General features: G+C 33.7%; 1 protein-coding gene across 3 annotated transcripts in view; it reads left to right on the top strand.

Annotated features, from left to right (window-relative positions):
* Zwint (ZW10 interacting kinetochore protein) overlaps positions 1 to 23,294 on the top strand; it is a 69,419-nt gene that overhangs the window by 1,910 nt on the left and 44,215 nt on the right. The window contains exons 5-8 of one of the 3 annotated variants that reach the window (XM_074078887.1): positions 47 to 103; positions 268 to 410; positions 494 to 610; positions 1,038 to 1,692. In XM_074078887.1, the coding sequence (XP_073934988.1) occupies positions 47 to 103; positions 268 to 410; positions 494 to 608 (315 nt within the window). In that variant the 3' untranslated portion in view covers positions 609 to 610; positions 1,038 to 1,692. Of the gene's footprint in view, positions 1 to 46; positions 104 to 267; positions 411 to 493; positions 611 to 1,034; positions 1,693 to 23,294 lie in introns of those variants that run through there. The other 2 variants (XM_074078886.1, XM_074078888.1) reach the window with 2 other exon arrangements.

Raw genomic sequence — 23,294 nt, 5'->3', positions numbered from 1 at the left:
AAAAATACAATTATTTTCTCCCTTTCTTTCCCTTGCTAATCCGTAGAAACAAGTGGCCAAGGAGAAAATCAGAGCAGCCCAGAAGCAGTGGCAGCTGCAACAGGTGGGTCTTTCTTTTTTTTAGACTCCTCTCCTACTAAAAGTGATTAGGTCCATCTTTGTATCAGTGAGTTAGAGCTCTATTCTAGGTTAGCCTGGAGGGTTTGGGGGAATGGCTGTAAGACATCCATATTTCATAAGCTATGTCTGCACCCTTATTCCTGGCAGGAAGAACATCTGCAGAATCTGGTAGAGATTTCTGCAGAGGTAAAGGAGCGTCAGACTGCAACTCAGCAGGAGCTTGAGCGATTATATCAGGAACTTGGAACCCTGAAACAGCGGGAAGGACAGGAACAGGATAAGCTGCAGAAGTACGGCTGGGAGCCTGGGCTGAAGACTCGGGTGGTGGGTGGTTTTGAGATTCCACCTCTTCACATCTACTTCCTCATTCTAGGCACCAGACCTTCCTCCAGCTGCTATATACCCTACAGGGTAAAACCCTGGTCCCTGAGTCTGACGTTAAGTGCCCAGCTACCACAGGAACTGCCCCTCCGTCTGCATATCCCTAATGGTAAGCCTCACCAGCCAGGCCCAGGAGTGGAGCAGAACACTGGGAAGACCATCTAAGGTGAATGAGAGATGGGACAGATAGGCAGGTAGGCAGAGAGAGAAACTGGGAACCTGAACTTACCCACTGCCCAGACTACTTATCTCCAAAGCCAGAAGCCCACATCCCATTGTAGACCTGGCTCACTGGGACAGCAGCGTGGGCAAGAATTCTAAAGCAGATAAGATTGTAGGTTAGGCTTGTCCCTGACCTGCAAGTGTAGAAGGAAGTAGGGCCCCTGATCTACCTCTTTGTTCATCTGAGCATTGCTGCTCATCAAGGAAATGGGAAGTGGAATGGAGGAAAGAGCATATGTTATTGTGGAGGCTTAGGACCTCATCCTCATGCCTGGTCTCCGAGGACTAACTCCTTACTTCCTCTTTTCCAGCAGGACGTATTATGAATTCTTAAGTACAACCTGTTTTCTGACCATGGTCCAAGTTTGAGTAACCTCTGGATTCTTTTCATTTAAAACCTCTGGCTCTCTCTATTACCCATTCATCTTTATGTGCTGGTGGGAAGAACTACAGTGACTCAAAAGCTATTAACATGAGAAGAGCAGGACTGGTATGAATGGAGAGTGTGTAGATGTCCTGAGTCCTTAGGGTTTGCTTGCCCAAATTCATATGAGGCAAAAATTCTGAGATTAATTCAATAAACAATGTTTTATGTAGGTGTTTAGATAGAAGATAATTTTTTTGACTGATCCAAATGTTTGTTTAGTGTTTTGTGTAAGACCCTTGCTGTGTACCCAAGGAGCTACAACATTGAGCTTATCTAATTCTGTTTTATGGTAGCCTGATGTTGTATTCTTGATATCTTGTGGATTAACACGTACCTTGATTACTCTTCTTTTTTCATTATTTGATTGGCTTTTGTGATCCACTCTTGTATGTTCTGTTTCAATGAGGTCTAGTGATAATGTGATCATTTCCTGCCTTCTGTTTTTTGTGTAGAGAAAACGTACTAGTTTTTATAAATTCTTATTATTATCAGATAATAATATGCATTTGGATTATTCTGAAATAAACTTTGAAGATTGCAAATTTCTTGACTTTACGTATTTTCACAATCTTCTTTTCAATTCATGACATTTTCTGTTTTCTGTTATAATTAATTTTTTGCTTTATTTTTCTTTGGAAAATAATTTTGAGGTTTTCTGCTATGCTGGGGAAGATAATCTGCTAAATTTACTTTAGTTTGATTAGAGAATGGCATCTATGTAATAAATACTTTTATATTTGGCAAGGAAAACAATTCTTGCCTTGGTATGGTCTTTCTTTAATATTTTGTATGGTTTTAGAACGAATGTATGTTAGAATTGTGTATAATGATTTCTATATATCTATTAGATTTTGTTTCTTTCAGTTAAATCTTTTACATACTTACATTTTGTAGACTGAGTACTACCTTCTCAGAGAGGTGTGTTCAAGTCTCCAACTAGGATCATGGATTTATTTCTCTATAGTTCTGTTAAGTCTGCTTTATATACTTTGTAGCTACTTTACTAAAGTATATACAATTTACATTTTTATCTTTCTTCTAAACTGAACCTTTGCTATGGTGTGGTTTGCTTTTTTCATCTCTAGGCTAATGTTTTTAGACTTGAAATCTAACACTTTCAATATTAATATTATGTCTTTCTGGTTACCCCTTTCCTGGCGTATCTTTCCCTTGAATTCCATCTTGTTTTGAGTTTCAGCCTTTCTTTATCAGTTGTATGCAGCATTTAAAAGGCTACTTAAAGAAATCAGGATTTGTCTTTCGCCAATTTTTTCATTTTCATTTTTATTCATTGCTTTTCTTTTGGTTTTATTTACTTATTTTTATTCCTTTCATCCTTTCTCTTGTTTAGAAGCTCTTCTCTGCCATTTTAACTGTCATAATTAGCAAAATCTAAATTTTGATCTTCTAAACATTAAAGCAAGCATAGGATCATCCTACTTGTAAATAATAGGTATTTTTGTTTAGCTTATTACTTCTAGCCTTTCTTAAAAATTAAGCTTTTTAAATAATTATTTCATTCAGTCAGTGCTTTATATTTACTTACCTTTTTTGCCATCCTATTTTTACATTTCAGTGCTTTCATGTGGAATGATTTCATCTGAAATAAATGTCTTATATTGTCAGTCTTTGAATAATTCTAGAGTATTTTCAGTCTTAGGTCTTTAAAAAGTTTTTTACCTCTTTTACATTAGCTACTTCTAAGACACTAACTATTACTTAGATTTTGATTTTGTTTTCTTCATGTCGTAAATTATTTTGTATTCATTATTCACTCCAGATTGCATTCTAGTTTCTTTAAATTCATTTTGTTAATTGCATGTTGCTAATCATTAGTTTTTTGAATTTTTATTTTTGCTTTTTACTTTAGGAAGTTATATATGAGAACCCAATGTATTTATTTTTATTTTACTTTTTTTGTTATTGTTGTTCTGGTTCAAGATTCACATTTTGAACTTATCTTTCATCATCTTAAATATATGTAGACATCTTGTTGGAAAGGTTCATAGTTTACAAATTTATGGGCTTATATTACACATTTCTTATTTATTTGTATGTTTGTATAATTTTACTATAAGCTGTCCATTTTCCCTTGGCTTTTTCTTTGGGGATACCTGATGCTCTTTATTAAATTGAAAGGATTTGTGTTAATTTCTGCTATTAATGTAACATGTAGAACATGTACATATGTTTATATATATGTATATGAATGCATGTATATATATAGAGAGAGAAAGAGAGTTTTATATTTTTTTATCTGTACATTATCCTATCTAATGCCTGAGTGTTTCCTTTTCATTAGTATTTCCCAAAGGCTTTTATTTCAGTTTTATTTTTTCTTTTAAAAGCACAGGACTCGGGCTGGGAATATAGAGTACTTGCCTAGCATGTGCAGTGTCCTAGATTCAATCTCCAAGTCTACCAAAAGAGAAAAGTATGGACTTTGGCTTTAGTACTGCTTTTAATATGTTTTTTTTTTTTCTATTTTCTTGTTGTCTACATTATTCTTTTTTGTTCTGCTTTCTTTTGGTTTATTGTTCTCATGTTCATAAACACAGTTGTGTACACACATTTTTATTTACCACTCTGAGAATATCACATATTTTAATACATGTCCTATCCATTATTTGTAGGTAGATTGTAATTTTAGTATTGATTTTATTATAAATCAAGGAATTTTACTTTGTTCTTTTCACTTCTCACATGTATTTAGAATAGTGTTTAGTCCCTAAGTGAATTTAAGATAATATTCTTTACTATTTTTATTCCGCCAAATTTTGTGATTTTGTTATTCATTTTTATTTTATTAACATCAAATAATGATAACTATAGATTGTTTCTTAAAATTTATTAGTTCTATATAGGTACAACTATATATACATATGTAACTATATGTATTTTATGTGTGTTGATGTGATCATTGTATGCTTTTAAAAGGAAGGGACTTTATCATTTTTGGTTATCATTAAATTAACAGGATCAGGGAAAACCCTTATAAAGGGAAGACACACAGAATGTTTGTTGAAAATGTAGATGGTTAAAAAATGGAAAAAGGAAAAGATAACACAGACAAGATTTTTAAGTGTAGCCAGAACTTTGTGTGTATGTACACAATAATATCCCCAAAGACATCTTACTTATATAATGCTGTTTCTGGTCTATCTACCTTTTCTAAAATATTTTCTGACAGAGATATAAACATTGAAAATCCTTTTAACTCATGGGAGTCATTATCTCTGACCTTATATATCTAACCAACCAGTTAGTGGTATTTGTTTACAAAAACCACAATTCTTTGTTGAGTGTTTTCTGTGCTTATGTGACATTGCCTGTCTCTGCAGATTTTCTTGTCATCTTCCTAGATAGCTGATCTCTTACATGCTATCTGCATAACTTTGAAAGTCATAGAATATTAAATTACAGTTTCATAATATTCTACCCTGCCTATTCTAACAAGAAATGATATTTCCTACTTTTCTTTATTGCTTATAGTACTAAATTTGTGGCAGTGGTGATCAATGAAGGTATTAAGTAACCCTGAAAGTAAATGCCTTTTCTTCCTTGTGTCACCAATACAAATATATGTAAGAATGGGCTTGTGTATTGTACTGAGACATTATTTTCAATAATACTGTTTGAAAGGGGAGTAAAATAATTACCTACTAGGTATACGAAATTATCATTCAGATCTGAGAAGTTTCTGCTAACTTTGAAAATGAGATAATTATCTAGTTTCACACAATGTTAATTTTCCCCCATTTTAGAGTATTTCTGAGGTTAATACATCTTATTCCTATATTACAGAGCTTATGTAACATGTATTAAAATGTTTATGTCTTCCTCTTTGAATCTCTTTATGTCTTTTCTTTATGCATAAGTTTTGAAGTACTAGTGGAGTGTGAAATTAAATAAATTGATTTCATTATTATTTCCAGCGCAGTTTTTAAGTGAACCTTTTTATTCTTAGAATATTGGACTCTGAGAAGCAGTGTTTGGGTTTTTAATCTATTAACAAACGTGATTCACTGAAACACTTTGCCCTGAAAATCCTGAATAACCTAGGCATTACCTCTGGAATCAACATCTCTCATGTTTGTTTTGAAGCCTTTTTAAACTGACATTTTTAAGGGTTATATATTATCCTACTTAGTTAAATTTATAACTGCTTAAAAAGTTATGAAAAAACTTCATGGTTCTAATATGTAAAGATTAGATTCTGGATGCCATAGTCATATCCAGTTCTAAATTTTAAATTGTTAGATGAACTTTAGTTACAAAGTAGTTAGGTTAAAGTTTTAAGCTTATGTATCTAATGATGACATCATAATTTATGCTTTACATGTGTATTTTAGGGAAAGGATCTGTCTTTAGGAACAGAAACTGATTCATGGACTCCATATATGTGAGGCCTGAATTAACCTGACCAGATATTCTAGAAGTAAAGACAATAGACTGCTTAGGAAGATGTCGTGTTTCTCACTGGAAAATTCACTCTTAATGTTGACTACAGTGTCTAACTTGTGTGTGCCATTACAACATGAGAAAAAAAATGAGGAAAATGAAGGAAATGGTAAATACTTAATGCAAATTCAACCATAAAAATATATAATACATGTACATATGTATGGTATGTGTTTGTACACACATACAAGATTGGCAGGAAGTGGAGACTAAACTGAGGAAGAAAGAGTGAGTACTTGGAGAGTATTAGGCTTCTTTTTTCAGATGCAGATCCTGTCATTAACATTTGCTCTTTGGATTCTTCTGTTCAGGAACATACAAATCTTTGCATCCACAAATGAACGTATACGAGTGCCTTTAAACTTAAAAGGTATTTATTAAATACTTGTTGAAATATTAACAGAAGACTTTCCAAACAGCTTCCATTTGAGCTCAGTTTCAAAGAGATGAAATTATCTATATGTACATTTTATCAAATATTCATCAGTTATATGCTGAACCTGAGGGTTAAAAACTTGTAAAACAATAGTCCTGGCTTTTCTGAGTTTAGATATCGAGACAGGGAAGAAAAAATATCTGGAAAGCTAATTTATTTTTCTTGATAGTATTTATGTTCACAAGGCAGGCAGTCTACCACTTGAACCTAAGTGCCAGCTTAAATTCTAACAAAAACAACAAATTACTTGCTATTATTAAGCACTAGGAATTGGAATTATTTGGAAGCATCAAGGATAATAATGTTTATTAAGCACAAGAAACATCTGGAACAAAGTTTAGGAATTGAGAGACAAGTGTGATCAGGAATTCAGGAATCCAAGTAGAGTTTGGAGCAAAAGATACAAGGAAGGTAACAAAGTGAGTTCACAAGGACTTCTTACTTTTACCCTAATGGCAATAGAGACTCAAATCCTTCATTCAGAAGCCATAGAACCCTATTGAAGAAGTTTTCTACTTTAACAAAAAAAAAAATCTCCAAGTTAATTTTAATACATTTAAATAAAAGGGAAGTCATGCTCACTGATGAATGAGCATGTTTATGAGTTCTTGGCAGAGTACACATTTAGAAAGCAGTTCAAGTGCTTCTATACTTATACTAATTGGGCTTTTTTTTTTTTTTTTTCATTTTTCTTTTATTATTCATATGTGCATACAAGGCTTGGTTTATTTCTCCCCCCTGCCCCCACCCCCTCCCTTACCACCCACTCCACCCCCTCCCGCTCTCCCCCTCAATACCCAGCAGAAACTATTTTGCCCTTATCTCTAATTTTGTTGTAGAGAGAGTATAAGCAATAATAGGAAGGAACAAGGGTTTTTGCTGGTTGAGATAAGGATAGCTATACAGGGCATTGACTCACATTGATTTCCTGTGCGTGGGTGTTACCTTCTAGGTTAATTCTTTTTGATCTAACCTTTTCTCTAGTTCCTGGTCCCCTTTTCCTATTGGCCTCAGTTGCTTTAAGGTATCTGCTTTAGTTTCTCTGCATTAAGGGCAACAAATGCTAGCTAGTTTTTTAGGTGTCTTACCTATCCTCACCCCTCCCTTGTGGGCTAAAGCTTTTATCATGTGACATTATTGATATAATGACAGCAGCAGTTAAATGTCATGTGAAAGCAACATTAGAGTGCCACCAGAATGGATCCTCTTGGAATATTGCTACTTTTAAAAGGGTGCTTCATAAAGAATACAATGACTGTAATTATGAACTACTGAATATTATACCCACAAAAATAATCAGTATTTCTGTTTGGAGATAGTAACCAATCAAAATAGGAGCACATTTACTGGAAAATAATTAGCTGCCTCTCTCAGGTAGTGCTTTCTGTTAATAGTTATTAAGGGCTCATGAACTTCTGAAAAATGATTCTGGAAAACATTTTTAGCAGGGTAAAATTATTCATTTTGTCTGCGTAATATTCTATCAAGGTTTTTTAACAATTGAAAATAGGAAGAGAAAGAAATCTCATCAGTAATGTGAATATTAATAAAGAACAGTGATCTGTTTCACACTAGCAAAACTGAATTATAAACAATATTGAGTACTATAATAATGTTTAAAAATATTCATAGATGGCTGGAATTTAAAGGTAAGAGGAGTTGTACAGTTGGTACCTTTACTACCCTTGGTACTAGCAATGGGCTATTATAATTTTATAAAAAAGTAATAGTAAAATTTTTACTTGACTAAAAGAATGGTATTTTAAGAAGTGATTTTTTTTCTCTTATTCCCTCCACTCCAATTTTCATCCATCTCAGAAATTTTTAGGAACTAATTCACTAAATTCAACTCTTGATGTGGTGGTGTAACCTACTAGTTAAAAAAACCTACTAGTGTAAAAAAAATTACGAAACCGGAAAATGTCATCTTAAGTGAAGTTAGCCAGGTTCAGAAGACCAAAAGTTGCATGTTCTCTCTTATATGTGGAATATAGACCTAATACAAATACAGCAATATTATGAAAAACAGGTCACACTACAGGGAGGTCATGTACGATAGTGGTAGGGTAAAAGAAGGACAATAAGAAAATGAGTATGGTTGATGTACTCTGCATACAGGAATGAATGTAGAATTTTTAAAATGCTTTAAACTACCATAAGAAAGAGACTAAGGTAGAATGAAGAAAAATAGAGGAGATGAACCAATTTGGGCCATAACATATATGTGGAAATGTCACAAGGAAACTCCCTGTGTAGCTATCTTAAAAGATGCCAAAAATGTCATTTTCTTTTCTTCTACAAAATCGGAGAACAGGAGGGTGAAACAGGTCCTGCCTGGGTTGGGGGTGGGGTGTGGGGGGGAATTGGCTGGTACCAGTGGGAAGAGGGAGGTGGTGGGGAAGAGGTGTGAGAGGGTGAATACTGTGTAATATAATGCAAATACCATGTACACATGTATGTAAATGGAAAAATGATGCCTGTGGAAACTTCCAGGAATGGGGACCAGGCTTTTTGCATATTAGCTTTTTGTGGGGGAGTTTCATACCCAAACAATCATAATCACTACACACTGTATGTGTTTTGTATAGGAGGAAAAAACCATGGGGTTTTATATGCCTGAAGGTATAATTTTCTAAATAAATTATTTGGCCTTTTACATTAAATTTTATGTATCATTGGAAACTTAATTCCCAATAAACAGGATGTCATTTAAGGGAAACTATATTGAATGAGTTTTCCATGAAAGTATTTTCTGAACCAAGCCTTGTATGCACATATGAATAATAAAAGAAAAATGAAAAAAAAAGAAAAAAAGCCCTTCACAAAAAAGGGCTGGTGGAGTGGCTTAAGGTGTAGGCCCTGAGTTCAAACCCCAGTACCACCAATAAATAAATAAATAAAAAGAAGAAGAAGAAAAGTCACATTTACTAAAGAATGCTGGCAGCAACTTCAGTGAGTTATGCTAAAATAGATGTAAGTAGATGTAAAAAAAAAAAAAAGTATTTTCTGCTAAAAATATTATATTTAATTTTATGTTGTAAACTTGAGCAACAAAACTATTATCTTCTCTAAATAGGTATCTAGAGTGTTCAGTATTTAAGAATATGTATGTATATATGCATTTATACACATTCTAAACCATGAAGTCACATATCCTGTCTTCATAAATTGGTTTATTTTGCTTTATTTTTTAAGGAGTTATTTATTTCAATCATGAAGACACCTGGAAGCTATGGGAATCTTATCTAACTTTGTTGCAGCACTAATAGCTATCAACAGTTTGCTATATTTTTACCTGGATTTCCTGTTTATTTGTAAAGAAGCTAAATGACAGCTTGGTTCATTTTTAAATTTTGTGTCAGGAGCAACATTCACATTTGGTACTGTCTTAGAATTCAAAAGATGTTTACTTCTTGGATATTTTTCCTAGTGTGGCAATATTAGAGTTTTGTGGGGGAGAATATGTACATTTTATTCAATTTCAGTTGAGATATTTATATATAAAGTTAATTATATGAAATTTACTTAAATACAAATAGAAAAATTAAATATCTAGTACTTCCTCTAGATATCTCTGTTTTCAACAAAGTAGAGCTCCATAGGTAAAGGAGCCCCATCCTTCTAACAAGTCCTCCTAAAGCTTTGTATTTTAGTCCTCAGTCCCTTTGTGATTTCTCTAACCACTTGATCTATTTTATAGCAAAAAAATATAAATATATCCCTTTTGGATTGGCCAAATATCTCATTGATTTTACTCTTCCTGTGCTTTGGATATGAAACAAAACTACTAGTATTTCTTTATACCTATGTTGCTTCTTTAATAATTGCTTTATCGACGCACCCATATCTGGGAAACCAAGTGGAAACTAAACTTTCTTATTATCTTTATTATTTATTTAACCTCTTTACTTATTTAACCTGTTATCCTAAGTATACCTTGCATGAAAATTGTTCTTTGAAAGTAGCCAGAGGTTCTTTGAACATCACATTTCCCTTCATGAGATGACCCTTCAAAAATAGACTTGAAATTCATGGACTAATGGCATCCTGAGGGTAGTGAGTTAAACTCTTTGGTTTAATCATAACAAACAATTCAGGGGTCCTTTGATCACAAACATCTTTGAATATCTATGGCAGGGCTTTATAGCTTGAGTTTAGATGAAAGGTTGCTGAAACATCATCTGCCAATTTCTGATTGGCTTTGATCCATAGGTGCAAATTGTTCTATAAAAAAGGTCATCATTGATGGCCATTCTCAGTTCCCATTTCCACAATAGACATCAGTAGTTAATTCTGTCTGTCTTATAATGGTGTAAGTGAGAGACCATTCCCCCAACATCACACCACATCACTTCAAGCAGCCACTACTAGTTGATAGATATTTTCCGTATAAAATAACTTTGGTGTATTTGTGAAAATGTGTTATAATCAACATGAAATATATATTCTACACAAATATCTGAGGGGGTGTCTAACTCCATATAAGGTAAAGAAAATATCTTAGAAATGATAGAATGCCAAATAAACCTCTGTAGAGTACATGTGTTATCAGGGAATTATTAAAGTGTGTTGTAAGCAAAATAAACTTAGAATAATTCCAAAAATGAGATAAATGCTTCCAATAACAAGCAGTAATATGGCTGACAAGGATGTGCCACATGTGATTATGTGGGTAGAAGAAAATTGTGAATTGAGTGCCCAGATAGTTTTTCAAAAAAATTAAAAGGATGCCCTAAGAAGTCTGAAAATGAGCAACAAAAGTGTTGAAACTTTAATTAAGCTTTTATTTTTTTTCACATTGATTTTTGCCTACTTCATTGTCTTTTCAATAAAAATAGCAGGTTTTTGTCAGTTGTTTCTAAAGAGATTAATAGTTCAGAGGTATTGAACATCTTTGTGCTTTCAGGCATTAAATAATGAAATGTTATTGTTATGTTATAGACTAACTAAGGATTAGATGCTTTGCTAAGGTGGAAATTCCAGTAATTGATATGACATTAAATTCAAGGTCATTATGTTCAAAGTTTCTTTCCAAAATGTCATAGTTGCCACCATATACTTTTATTTTTATAAAGTCTATAATAAATCAAAATATGTCCTTTTCAAGGACAGTGTCACTAAAGTCTTAAATTCTTAAATCCATTATGCAATAGTCATAGGAAATGATCTTTTAAATGGAGATTTCAGCATGTCTTTGGGAGGTTGTAACTCCAAATTCCTGGTTTAGATATTGAAAGTTTATCAAACATATCTGCTGATTCTGATGTAGTGAGCTTAGGTATCATTTTGTGAGGAATATTACACTATTTCAGATTAGGTCTTCACTACTAACAAATTGCTAGATATTTTTAAAGACTAGATATTTTAATGACAGACACGTCATGGAAAAGAGTTAGAATCCAGAAAGGAAGGGATTTTTTAATGTATTTTAAAAAAACCTTTTATGGGGGTACTGAGTGGGATTTGAACTCAGGGCCTCATGCTTACTTGGCAGGCACTCTACCACTTGAGCCACACTCTCAGCCCTTTTGCTTTTGTTATTTTTTGAATAAGATGTCACATTTATGCACCAGCTGACCTGAACCACAATCCTTGTATTACACAACCCGAGTAGCTGGGATGACAGGCCTGGACCACCATTCCCAGTTTTTCTTGGTTGAGATGGGGGCAGGGGTTCTGGGGGCCTCTCTAAATTTTTGTCTACGGTGGCCTTGAACCACAATTCTCAGGATCTCTGCCTCCCAAGTAGCTAGGATTACAGGTGTGAGCCATCATACCCAGCCAAAAAAAACCTTTTAGAGTACTGATACACTAGGAAGATTTATATGTGATACAGTGATAGAAGTACTATACTGTGGCAGAAGTCTGGGATTAAAGAAGTGCCTGAGGCAGAAAGATGATTTTTGAAAGAGTAATGAGGAAGTGAAAGAAAACTTCTTTGGGAATGTTTTGACAAGGTAGTATTGTTTCTTATATTGATGTGTTTATGTGTTTATACACTGTCATACACACACACAATGGCATGGAAAAATAACTGGATAATTATAAAATTTTGTTCTCACAGGAAGTAAGCTCAGGAAATAGAAACCCTTACCTATGAAGAGATAAATTAACCAGCACAGTATTTATTAAATTCACACAGTTCAACTGTATTTTTTACCTTCATTTGGGGTTAGCTGTAGTCATATGATTGGATCCACAGCCATGAAGAAGTGAGCAGAAATAATATGTACTCCAAGCCTGGCTCATGAAATCCTTCCATTCTTTTTTTCTGGTTAAGTAGAGAGGACACTGAGGACTATGAAGGTAGTCACAAAATGGAAGCAACTCCAGTCCTCAGGTCTTTGAAGAAACAGCCCAAGTAAGGACAGCTGCATTGGAGAACTCAGGGAGTAAGGAGGAATAGAGAAAAGGCCGTATCACATGCATCCGTTGACACAGCTCTTATATCGCATAGCTTAAAAGTCTGATTCTCTAAGTAAATGTTTTAAGAATATTTCCCATACCATTTATTGAATTGGAAAAAATTACTTTTTCAGAGATATTCTTCTCCAGTTTAAATAAAGGAATCACGGGTTTAAAGTAAGATTATATAAAAAGCACAAATTCTGCTTCATTAAATCCTTTGTTTCCTACACCAATGATACAAAAATGTATTGCCACATCGTGCTTCATTCATTCCTTCAGTCTCTTTATTCTATGCTTAAAGCTTAAAACCATATATGATTTAGAGAAATGATTACTGAGGTGTTTATAGCCTCAATGATGTGGTAAGTCATAAAAAATCCCTGTGTTTTTAGGTTTGAATCATTTTACTTTACACATAAAAGGATGCCTATATACCCCCCTACCAGGAATTTTGAAGTGACTAATGCATTCTTCCTGTACTGACTCCTGACCAGATAAAAGTTTTTTTTTTTTTTTTTTTTCATTTTTATTAATTTATTTATTTATTCATTTAACTATTTGGGTGCTAGGGTTCGAACCCCAGGCCATGTGCATGTTAAGTAGGCACTGTACAACTGAGTCACACTCCAGCCTGAAAATGTAAAAACATTCTTAGCCAATGGGTGGTACAAAGACAGGTCAATGGATTTGGCCTATGGGACATGGTTGTCCAACCCCTGCTCTATTTTACCACAGTGCAAGGATCCCAAGGAGTAATGGCCTTCCTGTGGGTCTCACATTCAGGTCCATGACAAAGCCACTCAACTCAGCTTCAGAATTCTCTTTGTAAGTCTCTTTCTTATTCTTTCCTTTTCTTCCTCGTCCTACTTCCTTCCCTCCCTTTGTTCTTTAATATTTCAAATTTGTGCCTATTTCCTTGGAATCCTTCCTCTTGGCCTGTCTTCCATGCATTCGGCTGGATTAATTTCCCAGAATGTTGGCCTGGTTGGGGAGAGTTTCATCTTTCCCATCTTGCTCTTCAGTCTTCTGCAAATTGCTCTCTTACTCTGCCATCTCATTGCTGAACCTCAGGCTCATTATGAAAGTCTGTTTGCAAAGTTCCCATCCTGAGCAACAGTTTTATAGTCATGAAACCAAAGCAAGGAGTCTACCCTTCTCTGGATACACTGGTCCGTGGATCTCAGATACAGAATCAGTACTTACTGATTATCTCACATCCATTGCCATCACTGCCACTGGCACCGGATCCGAGTGAGAGAAGTGGCAGCCCCAGGATGAGGGAAAGTAGATGGGATCTCTGCAGGGCTGCCTCTACAGAGCCTCCCCTCAACCCCTCTCTCCTCTACTGCCTGGTTTCTTTTATATTTTATTGTGGTAAAATATATATAACATAAAATTTGACATTTTACCCATTTTTAAGCATACAGTTTTGTGGAATGAAGTACATTTACATTGTTGTGCAGCCAACCCTACCACCCATTTCCAGAACTTTTTCATGTTCCCAGACTGAAACTCTGAATCCATTAAACACTAATTCCTCACACTCACCAACCTCTAGAAACCCTCCATTCTACTTTCTGTCTCTATGATTTTGACTAGTCTAGTACCTCACGTAAGTGGAACCAGACAATATCTATCATTTTCTAGCTGTTAATGTCTTCAAGGTTCATCCATGTTGACACATGTGCTAAACTTCCTTCCTTTATAAGGCAGAATATTATTCCAGTATTGTGATAAAAGTTTTGATTAGTGGATTTATAATATGTTAAATGTGATCCTGTAAATAAGGGAAATTGGTAAGTGTTACTTCTGTGTTTGAAATATTCTAACTTCCTTGGGAAAATTGTTTATCTGTTGCTGCATTTTCTCTGCTATGAGTCATTTAATTATTCACATTCATAAAACTTTACATTCTTCTTTTTGCTTTTCATATCATTTGCATGACTTTTTGTCTTACATGACAATCTTCTTACTATAACCTGAAAGACCTATGATAAGGTGAATGAACCACCATCAAAAATGGTTTTCAAAATCTATTTTAAAAAATATTTAAAATAACATGATTGAATGTTATTAAGGCCATAATTTTGTCTTTATGTACTTTCTAATTTTCAAAAACCACACTGATTTTTTTTGCATATTAATGCTTTGTGGTGTTTTCCCAACTTCTTTCTCTCTCTCTCAATGTCTCGCTCTCATTCTGCTCTGTCTACACATACAAATGACCCTAAACTCATTGTTCTTGAAGATTTTGTTTACCTATAAACAACTAATGTTATCTTTTCAAATTGAAGAGAAATAAATCTCAATAGTCATCTCTAAGTTTAAAGTATGATTAATAATAAAAGTGTAAATGTTGATTTTCAACAGTATCTGTTTTAGTGTGATCTCCAAACATCTTAAAATAATTGAGTTGCCATAGCAATACTTCTTAGAAGTGCAAATACAGGATAATCTTGGGGTGAGAAATATCTGTATTTTCTGTTCCTAATAGATACTCTTTCATTTCCATGATTTTTATTAGGTTTATTATAATTTAATGAAGTAGATGTTTATCAATAATTTGTTGTTTTATAGACAACAGAAGCATTATAAAGTTATAATTTTTACCTTAATCAGAAATACATTTTCTGTACTTTGACAATCCATTAAAAAGCAATGTATTTATCACAGCTATCTTTAGCAAATCTCATAATAAAGAGCAATGATTTGTTCCTTTGTGCTTCTGTTGTATCCTGAGCATGCAATCCACCTTAAATCACCATATTTTATGAAAAGCTATATTTAGCTCTAACTCTTTGTTTTCTTCATTTTATTACTACTGCTGAATACAGTGGCTGTTGCATAATAGGTGTCCAAGAGTTGTTTCTTTGTCTTGTGTGAGGTATTCGTTCTTATTTGTTTGAACCTTATATTCCAGTGAGTTGGACTCATTCATCAGGTGGATGAGCCTTCCTGATAAGCTACAAGTGATTGAGAGAGGCTCATTCCAAACCACAGTGCAATGCTCTGAAATATGTAGATACTATGTTTTTATTGTGGAAAGTTATACATAAGAAAGTTTGCCATTTTAACTGTACGATTCAGTGGATTAAGTGCATTCATATTGTCTACAACCAGCCCCATTATTATCTTTAGAACCATCTTTTTCCTCACCAACTGAAATTTCATGTCCATTCAAAAATAAACTATTCCCCTTTCCCCCAGCCACTGACACCAGCCATTCTAATGTCCATATATTTGATGATTCTAGGTTCCTTGTATAAGTGGAATCACACAATATTTGTTCTTTTGTGACTGGATTATTTCACTTAGCATAATGTCTATAAGGTTCACCCACATTGTAGCATATATCAGAATTTCCTTTTTTTAAGCTGAAGAAACATTTTATTTTATCACATTGTTTTGTCCACCCATCTTGTGATGGACACTTGTTGCTTCACTATTTTGCTATTGTAAATAATTCTGCACTCTTGGCATTAATACATAAATATCTATATGAGCCCTTGCTTTCAGTTCTTCTGAGTACATGCTCAAAAGTGGAATTGTTGAATGTATGGTAATTCTGTATACAGTTTTGGAGAATCATACTGTTTTTCACAGTGGCTTTACCACCCAAGCTGTTGGCAGTGCACAAGGGCTCCCATTAAAGCACTTCCTTAGGACACTTTATTTTCTGCTACTTTGATAATATCAAACAAAGTTTTGTGATGTGGTTTTGTTTTGCATTTCCCTTTCCATCTGTGATGTTGATTTGGGGGAATAAATGTCTGATCAAGTCTTCTGCCCATTTTTCATGTTGAATCAGTTGGGATTTTTGAGTTATAATAATTCTTCATATATTAAGGATATGAATTTCTTATCAGATATGATTACAAATATTTCTCTTATACTATGGTATCCCTATTCACTCTGTTGGTCACCAATTAGTGCATTGATCCACCAGTTTTTAAAATATTGATGAAGTCCTATAACATTTCTGGTGCATTGTTTCTGATATCATATTTAAAAAGTCACTGTCAAATCAAATGTAATGAAAATTTCCCCTACATATTCTAAAAGTTTTCTTTTTAGTACATTCAGATCTCTGATCTATTTTTACTTTTTTACGTAGTACAAACTAAGTCTCCAACTTAGATATCCAGTTTTATGATCCCAGTTTTTGAAAAAGATATCCTTTCTTTAGTGAATGATCTTGACATCTTTGTTGACCATAATTTGACTATATATGCAGAGGTGTTTTGTGTGATCTCTGTTCTCTTCCACTAGTCAAGATGTCTACTTGTATCACACTCTTTTGATGATTGTAATTTTGTAATAAACCTTGAAATAATGAAATATGTTTTTCTTTTTAAAGACTGCCTTATCATTTCAGACCATGCAAATTTTAGGATGGATTTTCCTAATTTTTCAAAACAAGTAAACAAAAGGAAAGGAATTGTGATTTTTTGGTGGTACAGCGGTTTGAACTCAGGGCCTCACATTTGCTAGGCAGGTGCTCTACCTCTTAAACCACTCTGCCAGCCCAAGAATCATGATTTTGACAGGGATTATGTTGAATTTGTAGCTCACTTTGAGTAGTATTGATATCTTAGAAATATTATGTCTTCTATTCCATGAAATGTGGAATTTCTTTCCATTTGTAGTATCTTTAATTTCTTTTTTTTTCAGTTTATTATTTATTTATTTATTTTTCTTTTATTATTCATATGTGCATACAAGGCTTGGGTCATTTCTCCCCCACCCCCTCCCTTACCACCCACTCCGCCCCCTCCCTATCCCCCCCACCCCCTCAATACCCAGCAGAAACTATTTTGCCCTTATTTCTAATTTTGTTGTAGAGAGAGTATAGCAATAATAGGAAGGAACAAAGGTTTTTGCTGGTTGAGATAAGGATAGCTATACAGGGCATTGACTCACATTGATTTCCTGTGCGTGTGTGTTACCTTCTAGGTTAATTCTTTTTGATCTAACCTTTTCTCTAGTTCCTGGTCCCCTTTTCCTATTGGCATCAGTTGCTTTTAAGGTATCTGCTTTAGTTTCTCTGTGTTAAGGGCAACAAATGCTAGCTAATTTTTTAGGTGTCTTACGTATCCTCACCCCTCCCTTATGTGCTCTCGCTTTTATCATGTGCTCAAAGTCCAATCCCATTGTTTTAATTTCAATAACTTTTGGTTTTTTCAATATACCAGTTTTTCATCTTCTTAGTTAAGTTTACTCCTCAGTGTTTTACCATTTTAACTACTACTGTAAATAGAATTTCAAATTGCACGTTGTTAGTGAATAGAAAACAGCAGATTTAGGAATTTGATTTTATATCATACAACTTTGCTCTATCCATCTGTCAGTTCTAATCATTTTCTTTGGGATCATTAGATTTCATTTATAAGACTGTCATCTATGAACAGAAATAATTTTATTTCTTTTTCAAATTTGAATGGTTTTTATGTCGTTTTCCTTCTTGTTCTGAATGGATCTTCCAGTACTTTGTTGAATAGAGTGTTAAGAGTAGGCATCTGTGCCACGTCTCTTATTTTACAGGAAAAGTCTTTCAACAGTAAATATTCTGTTAACTTACTGATGTTCATATAGAACCTTAATTATATCGATACAGTGCCTTTCTATTTCTAGTTAGTTGAGTGTTTTTAGTTGAACCATTTTGAACTCTAGGGATAAATCATTTTAGTCATTACCATGGTTTTTAGAGGATTTGAGTGGGTCCCATGGGGATTCATGTGCTGAAAGCTTGGTTCCCAGTGTGGCATTGTTGAGACGTGGGACAAGGTAATTAGTTCACAGGAGCATCACCCTTGGAAGAGATTGATGTAGTAATTGCAAGACCCCAGTTAGTTTTCATGAAATAGGTTATTATAGAAATGAGTGACACTGGATCATAATCTGTCTGGCTTTGTGTCTTACTATATGATCTCTCCCTCCCACACATGTTCCTGTCATGATGCCATCTTCCACGTTTGATGCAAATAAGGGAGACTTCACCATAGACCAAACAAATAAGGATGCCTGATCTTGGAATTCCAGCCTCCAAAACCTGAGCTAAATCTTTTTTTTCTTTATAAAGGATTAAGCCTTGGGTATTTTGGTATAGCAATAGATTAATACATTATGAATAGTCCCCTTAAAATGCTCTTAACTTGATTTAATTTCATTGAAAATTTCCTCATTAATATTCATATAGGATAAAAGCCTATAGTTTTAGGGTTTTTTTTTTTTTAACACTGTGCTTGGATTTGAGATTAAGGTAATGCTTGCCTCATGAATGAGTTAGGCAGCTTCTCCTCATCAATAGTTTGAGGAGTTTGGGAAGGATTGGTATTAATTTTTTATTAAATATTTGGCAGAATTCATTAGTGGAGCCATTTGGTCCTAGTAGTTTATTTGTTGACATCAAACTAGCAATTCTCCTGCATGAGCCTACTGAGTGCTAGGGCTAAAGGCATGTACTACTATGCATAACACAAGACTTTGATGACTGATAAAATCAGCCTACTAGTTATGTAACATTCAGATTTTCTACTTATTCGTACTTCAGTATTAATAAACTGTTTATATATATATGTCATAGCATTTAAGAGAGGGGAATGAAAGCCTGGACCTTCTTAGGCCACCATCTTAATGACATCACCCTCTCTTGCTTTATTTTTACTTTTGTGTTATTAACACAACTTCTACTTTTTCATGTTCTTTAGTTTGCTTTAAGTAAATTCACTCAGTTGTGTTCATTTTATTCTGCATATTCTGTCCACATTCTGCCAGTATCTGGGTAATCATGATTACTCAATTATAGAAATGTCTCAAGGCCTAGTACTTTTCTTAGCTGTGTCATAGAAAGAACATTCTCTTCAAAGAAAACATGCATCTGTAAGTATGAATTCAGTGAGGAATTATATTGCCCAGTTATATTCTATTTAAATATGCCCTTTTTATTTTCTTTTCATCTTGCAAAGAAAGTCAGTGATTATAAAATGATCTAAACTTCAATTGTAGTAGGTAAATTAATGTTTTAAACCTAGTAGATATAAGGTGCTTTCGTATGCAATCTAATGGGTACCAAAAGCATGTTATAGTTTTTTTTTATGAATGATACATATCATGACATATCCAAAGCTTTATACACTTGTGTGTGAAAAATGACATTTGTATATTAATATTCAGGATATTCTTGGCTTGTGTACTATCTAACTTCTGCTTTTCCTCATGCCAGTACTAGAAGCATACACACACACACACACTTCAAACTGCTCTCAATAGTGTGTTTTGTTCCTGAATACATTTTTCTTCTATTAAATTCTTGTTTTCCCTATAATTAAAGATTCTTAAAGGGGCAAATGAAATTTTCAAATGTAAATGCCTTGGTTGCTCTCCTATATATATTACTGTAATGATAGTAGAATCTAATAGTTCAAACAATAAAAACTGACTTTTCTTGTTTTCCAGCTAGATGGTCTTTTCCACATTTTCATCATTGGATATATATATATATATATATATATATATGATTGTACCACTAAAATCAATGACTAATATATAAACTTGTCATGAATAAAGTATTTTTTACTGAATGCAACATGTTTTGGTACAGAGTAGTGACTTGGCTTTTTTTTTGTTTTCTAAGACTTTTAATATTTTCATGAAAATTCTAGAATATTCTTTAAAATCGAATATTACTTGGATATAAAATAAACATATTAATATAGGATAAATATCACTTCAGATGATTTTGCTATAGTTTAGATGTTGAATGTCCCCAAAAGGCCTGTGTGTTTGGTCTCCAAGATGGGACTATTTGGAGGTGCTAGAGTTTTGGAAGGTGAGGACTAGTGGGGGGGGGGTCATTGGAGTTATCACAGTGATCTCTTTCCACTTTGTTTTCTGGATCATGATGTCAGTGGCTTTGCTCCACCACGCACTCTTACCCTGATGAGCTGACTCACCACAGACCTAAAATACCAGGTCCAACTAATCATGGACTAGAACCACTAAAACGGTAAGATAAATTACATTATTTCTTTTTTTAAGGTGATTGTCTCAGGTATTTTGCTATAGTGATGGAAAACTGCCTGACACAGATATTTATACAACTTGTAGAAAAATCAGTGGGTATCATGTGAATTGAATGAGATTTTGTGTTTTGTAACTTTTAACTGTCTGAAATGAGAAGGGTTCCATGGATAAAAAAATGGATGGGTGGAGCTGGGGGTTCAAAGATGCCCCTCGATTTTCTTCTCACAGCCATGACTATAGAAAACATTTTTAAACCTTCTCTAATGCCCGCCAAGATGATTCTAGACCAAGTACTGGGAGGGTCTTCGAAGACAAGTTAGAAAAGCCTTATATGGATGCATACACCTGCTCATAAGCAGTGTTCAACTATTTCAGAAATGTGAGGAGGGCTTTTGATAAGCATGGATTCATGTTCTAAGCCAATGCCAATGATGCTGTGATGTTAGCAATTCACATAAGTGATTTTAAAGTCATTTATATATGTATATACATGAGAATATATAGATATATAGATATATATCTATATATATATGAGATAGGTAGATACCTGGGCACATATATATGTATATATGTGATTCTGTAATGCAGATGGTAATTCAAAATTTGAATCTGGGTACCATAATGTAAATAACAAGAATATTTTCATGTGTACTTACCTTAGAAACACACACACCCAGAGCATTTTGGATAAATTACAAGTAAACCCTTAATACGGAGCAAGGAGAGTAGTAGGACAAGTTATCAGAACTTAAGACAATAGAATCAGAATGCCATAGAAACGTGTCTATCCAACTCTTTCAGCTAATGTTACAGGTTGTCTGCAAACGTTCCCTAACGGTAAAATCAACTTTAGTTAATGGATCAAAGAGAACTCAAAAGGGAAGTTAAAAAAAGCTTAGATACAAATGAAGGTAAAAGCACAACATAAAAAACATGACATGCATCAAAGACAGTGAAAAAGTATAATTTATCTATAATTATAATTAATTTATAATTATAAATGCTTAAATTCAAAACCAAGAAAGAGCAGCAACCTAACTTTACAATTTAAAGAACTAGAAAAAGAAGAGCAAACTAAAACCAATGCTATCAGAAAGAAGGAAATAATAAAAAAAATAGAGATAACCAAACTAGAAAATAAGAAATAAATGGAGAAAATCAATAAAAATCATTGTTTTTTCTTTTAAAACAAAGTTGATGAACCTTTACTTAGATTAACAAAAAAGATAAAAATGAGAGCTGACTCAAATTACAAAAATATAAATGTAAGATCTCAGAATATAAATCTCTTCAAAGTATACAGAACAAAAGCTTTCTAACATTAGAGCTGGCAATAATTTCTTGTAGAAGACATTGAAAGCCAATACAAATGAGGAAAAAGAAAGAAAAATTGTAGTTTATGAAAATGAAACACTTTTTTTCATTGAAGGATGCTATTAACATTGGAAAGGCAATTTATGAAACAGAAGAAAAATTGCAATAATATACCTGGTAAGTAGTTAATATCTAGAACATAAAACTTCTACAACTCCACAAGAAATTTTTTTAAAAAGCCAAATTTTTCAGTGGGAAAACTCACATAGAGATAAGTAAGTCAAGATGGCAGAATTTGTCCAGGGACCCCCACTCTCCATACAAAACATCAGTTTGAACAACTATCCACAGGCAGAATAACCTTCCCAAACTCTAAGTAAACCATGAGATATCACATACTTTGAAGATAACACAATACTGAGAAATGACACAAATATGCAAGAAGGACAGTTTTATACTACATCACTTTTATTCTAACCATAGGCAGCACAACACAGAGTGATACCATTCCCTTGGTGGCAAGAAAGAAGTGAGCACAGGACTTTGCCTTGGGGCTTGACCACAGTTAAAAATTATTAAGTTAAAAAGGATATTTACCCAAAGTTATATGAAAACCTGATAACTCCACTGTTTTAAATTTAGTGAATTTCATTCTCTGCTGAATTTTGATTTTCAACACATTCTACTCTGAAGTAAGAAGAGGTGAAATTATTTTTAAATGTTACCCAGGAAGATTTCTGTCTTACAAAAAAAAAAAGCACTGAGTTAAAAAAAAAAACAAACTTGCCTAACACTTTTTTTGGTGGGGCAGGGTGTTTAAGACTTGTCTTATTAATTTTGGCTTGAAAATCTTCTAGGTTCTAGAGATATGGTAACAGTTAATACAGCTCCTTGTAACGTGCATCATCTCAACTTACTACTGAAAACTTAGAACTTTATTGCTACAGTGTACCATGAGGTAACACAGTACAACTTACTATTGATAAAGGTAAATCTGTCATTATGTTGTTGAACAATTCCTTAATCCTAACCTGAAAATCTCAAGTAATCCTAATACATGTATTTAAGTGCAGGTGCTTATTTTAGAAGTAATCTCAAGAAGCACTGTGAGGAATTGGGTAGTTCCAACTAGGTACAAATAGACTAATGAGCATTCTACCTTGATAGACAAAAAATTCCCAAACCCCTTTGCACCATGATGGAGAAGGATAACTGGTTTCTCTCAACTGAAGAATGAGTAGGCTGGATTGTCTTTGATTGACAACAGCCTCATAGGCATCATTACTCTGCCATTCTGGCAACTCTCAACTGCTTATGCTTGTGCCAAAAACACTTCCTTTGATAGAGAAAGATCTGTTTTTATGACCATTTATAATACAAAGAAATACAGGTCCTTTCAGTAAGAAATTATACATATATGCATGTATATATATATAGATAGATAGATAGATAGATAGATAGATAGATGGATAGATCATGAATATATGTAGGATGAGGTTATTA

The sequence above is a fragment of the Castor canadensis genome, chromosome 7, assembly GCF_047511655.1.
Source record: "Castor canadensis chromosome 7, mCasCan1.hap1v2, whole genome shotgun sequence".
NCBI classification, from domain to species: Eukaryota; Metazoa; Chordata; class Mammalia; order Rodentia; family Castoridae; genus Castor; species Castor canadensis.
This window is presented reverse-complemented; position numbering and strand designations above follow the sequence as displayed.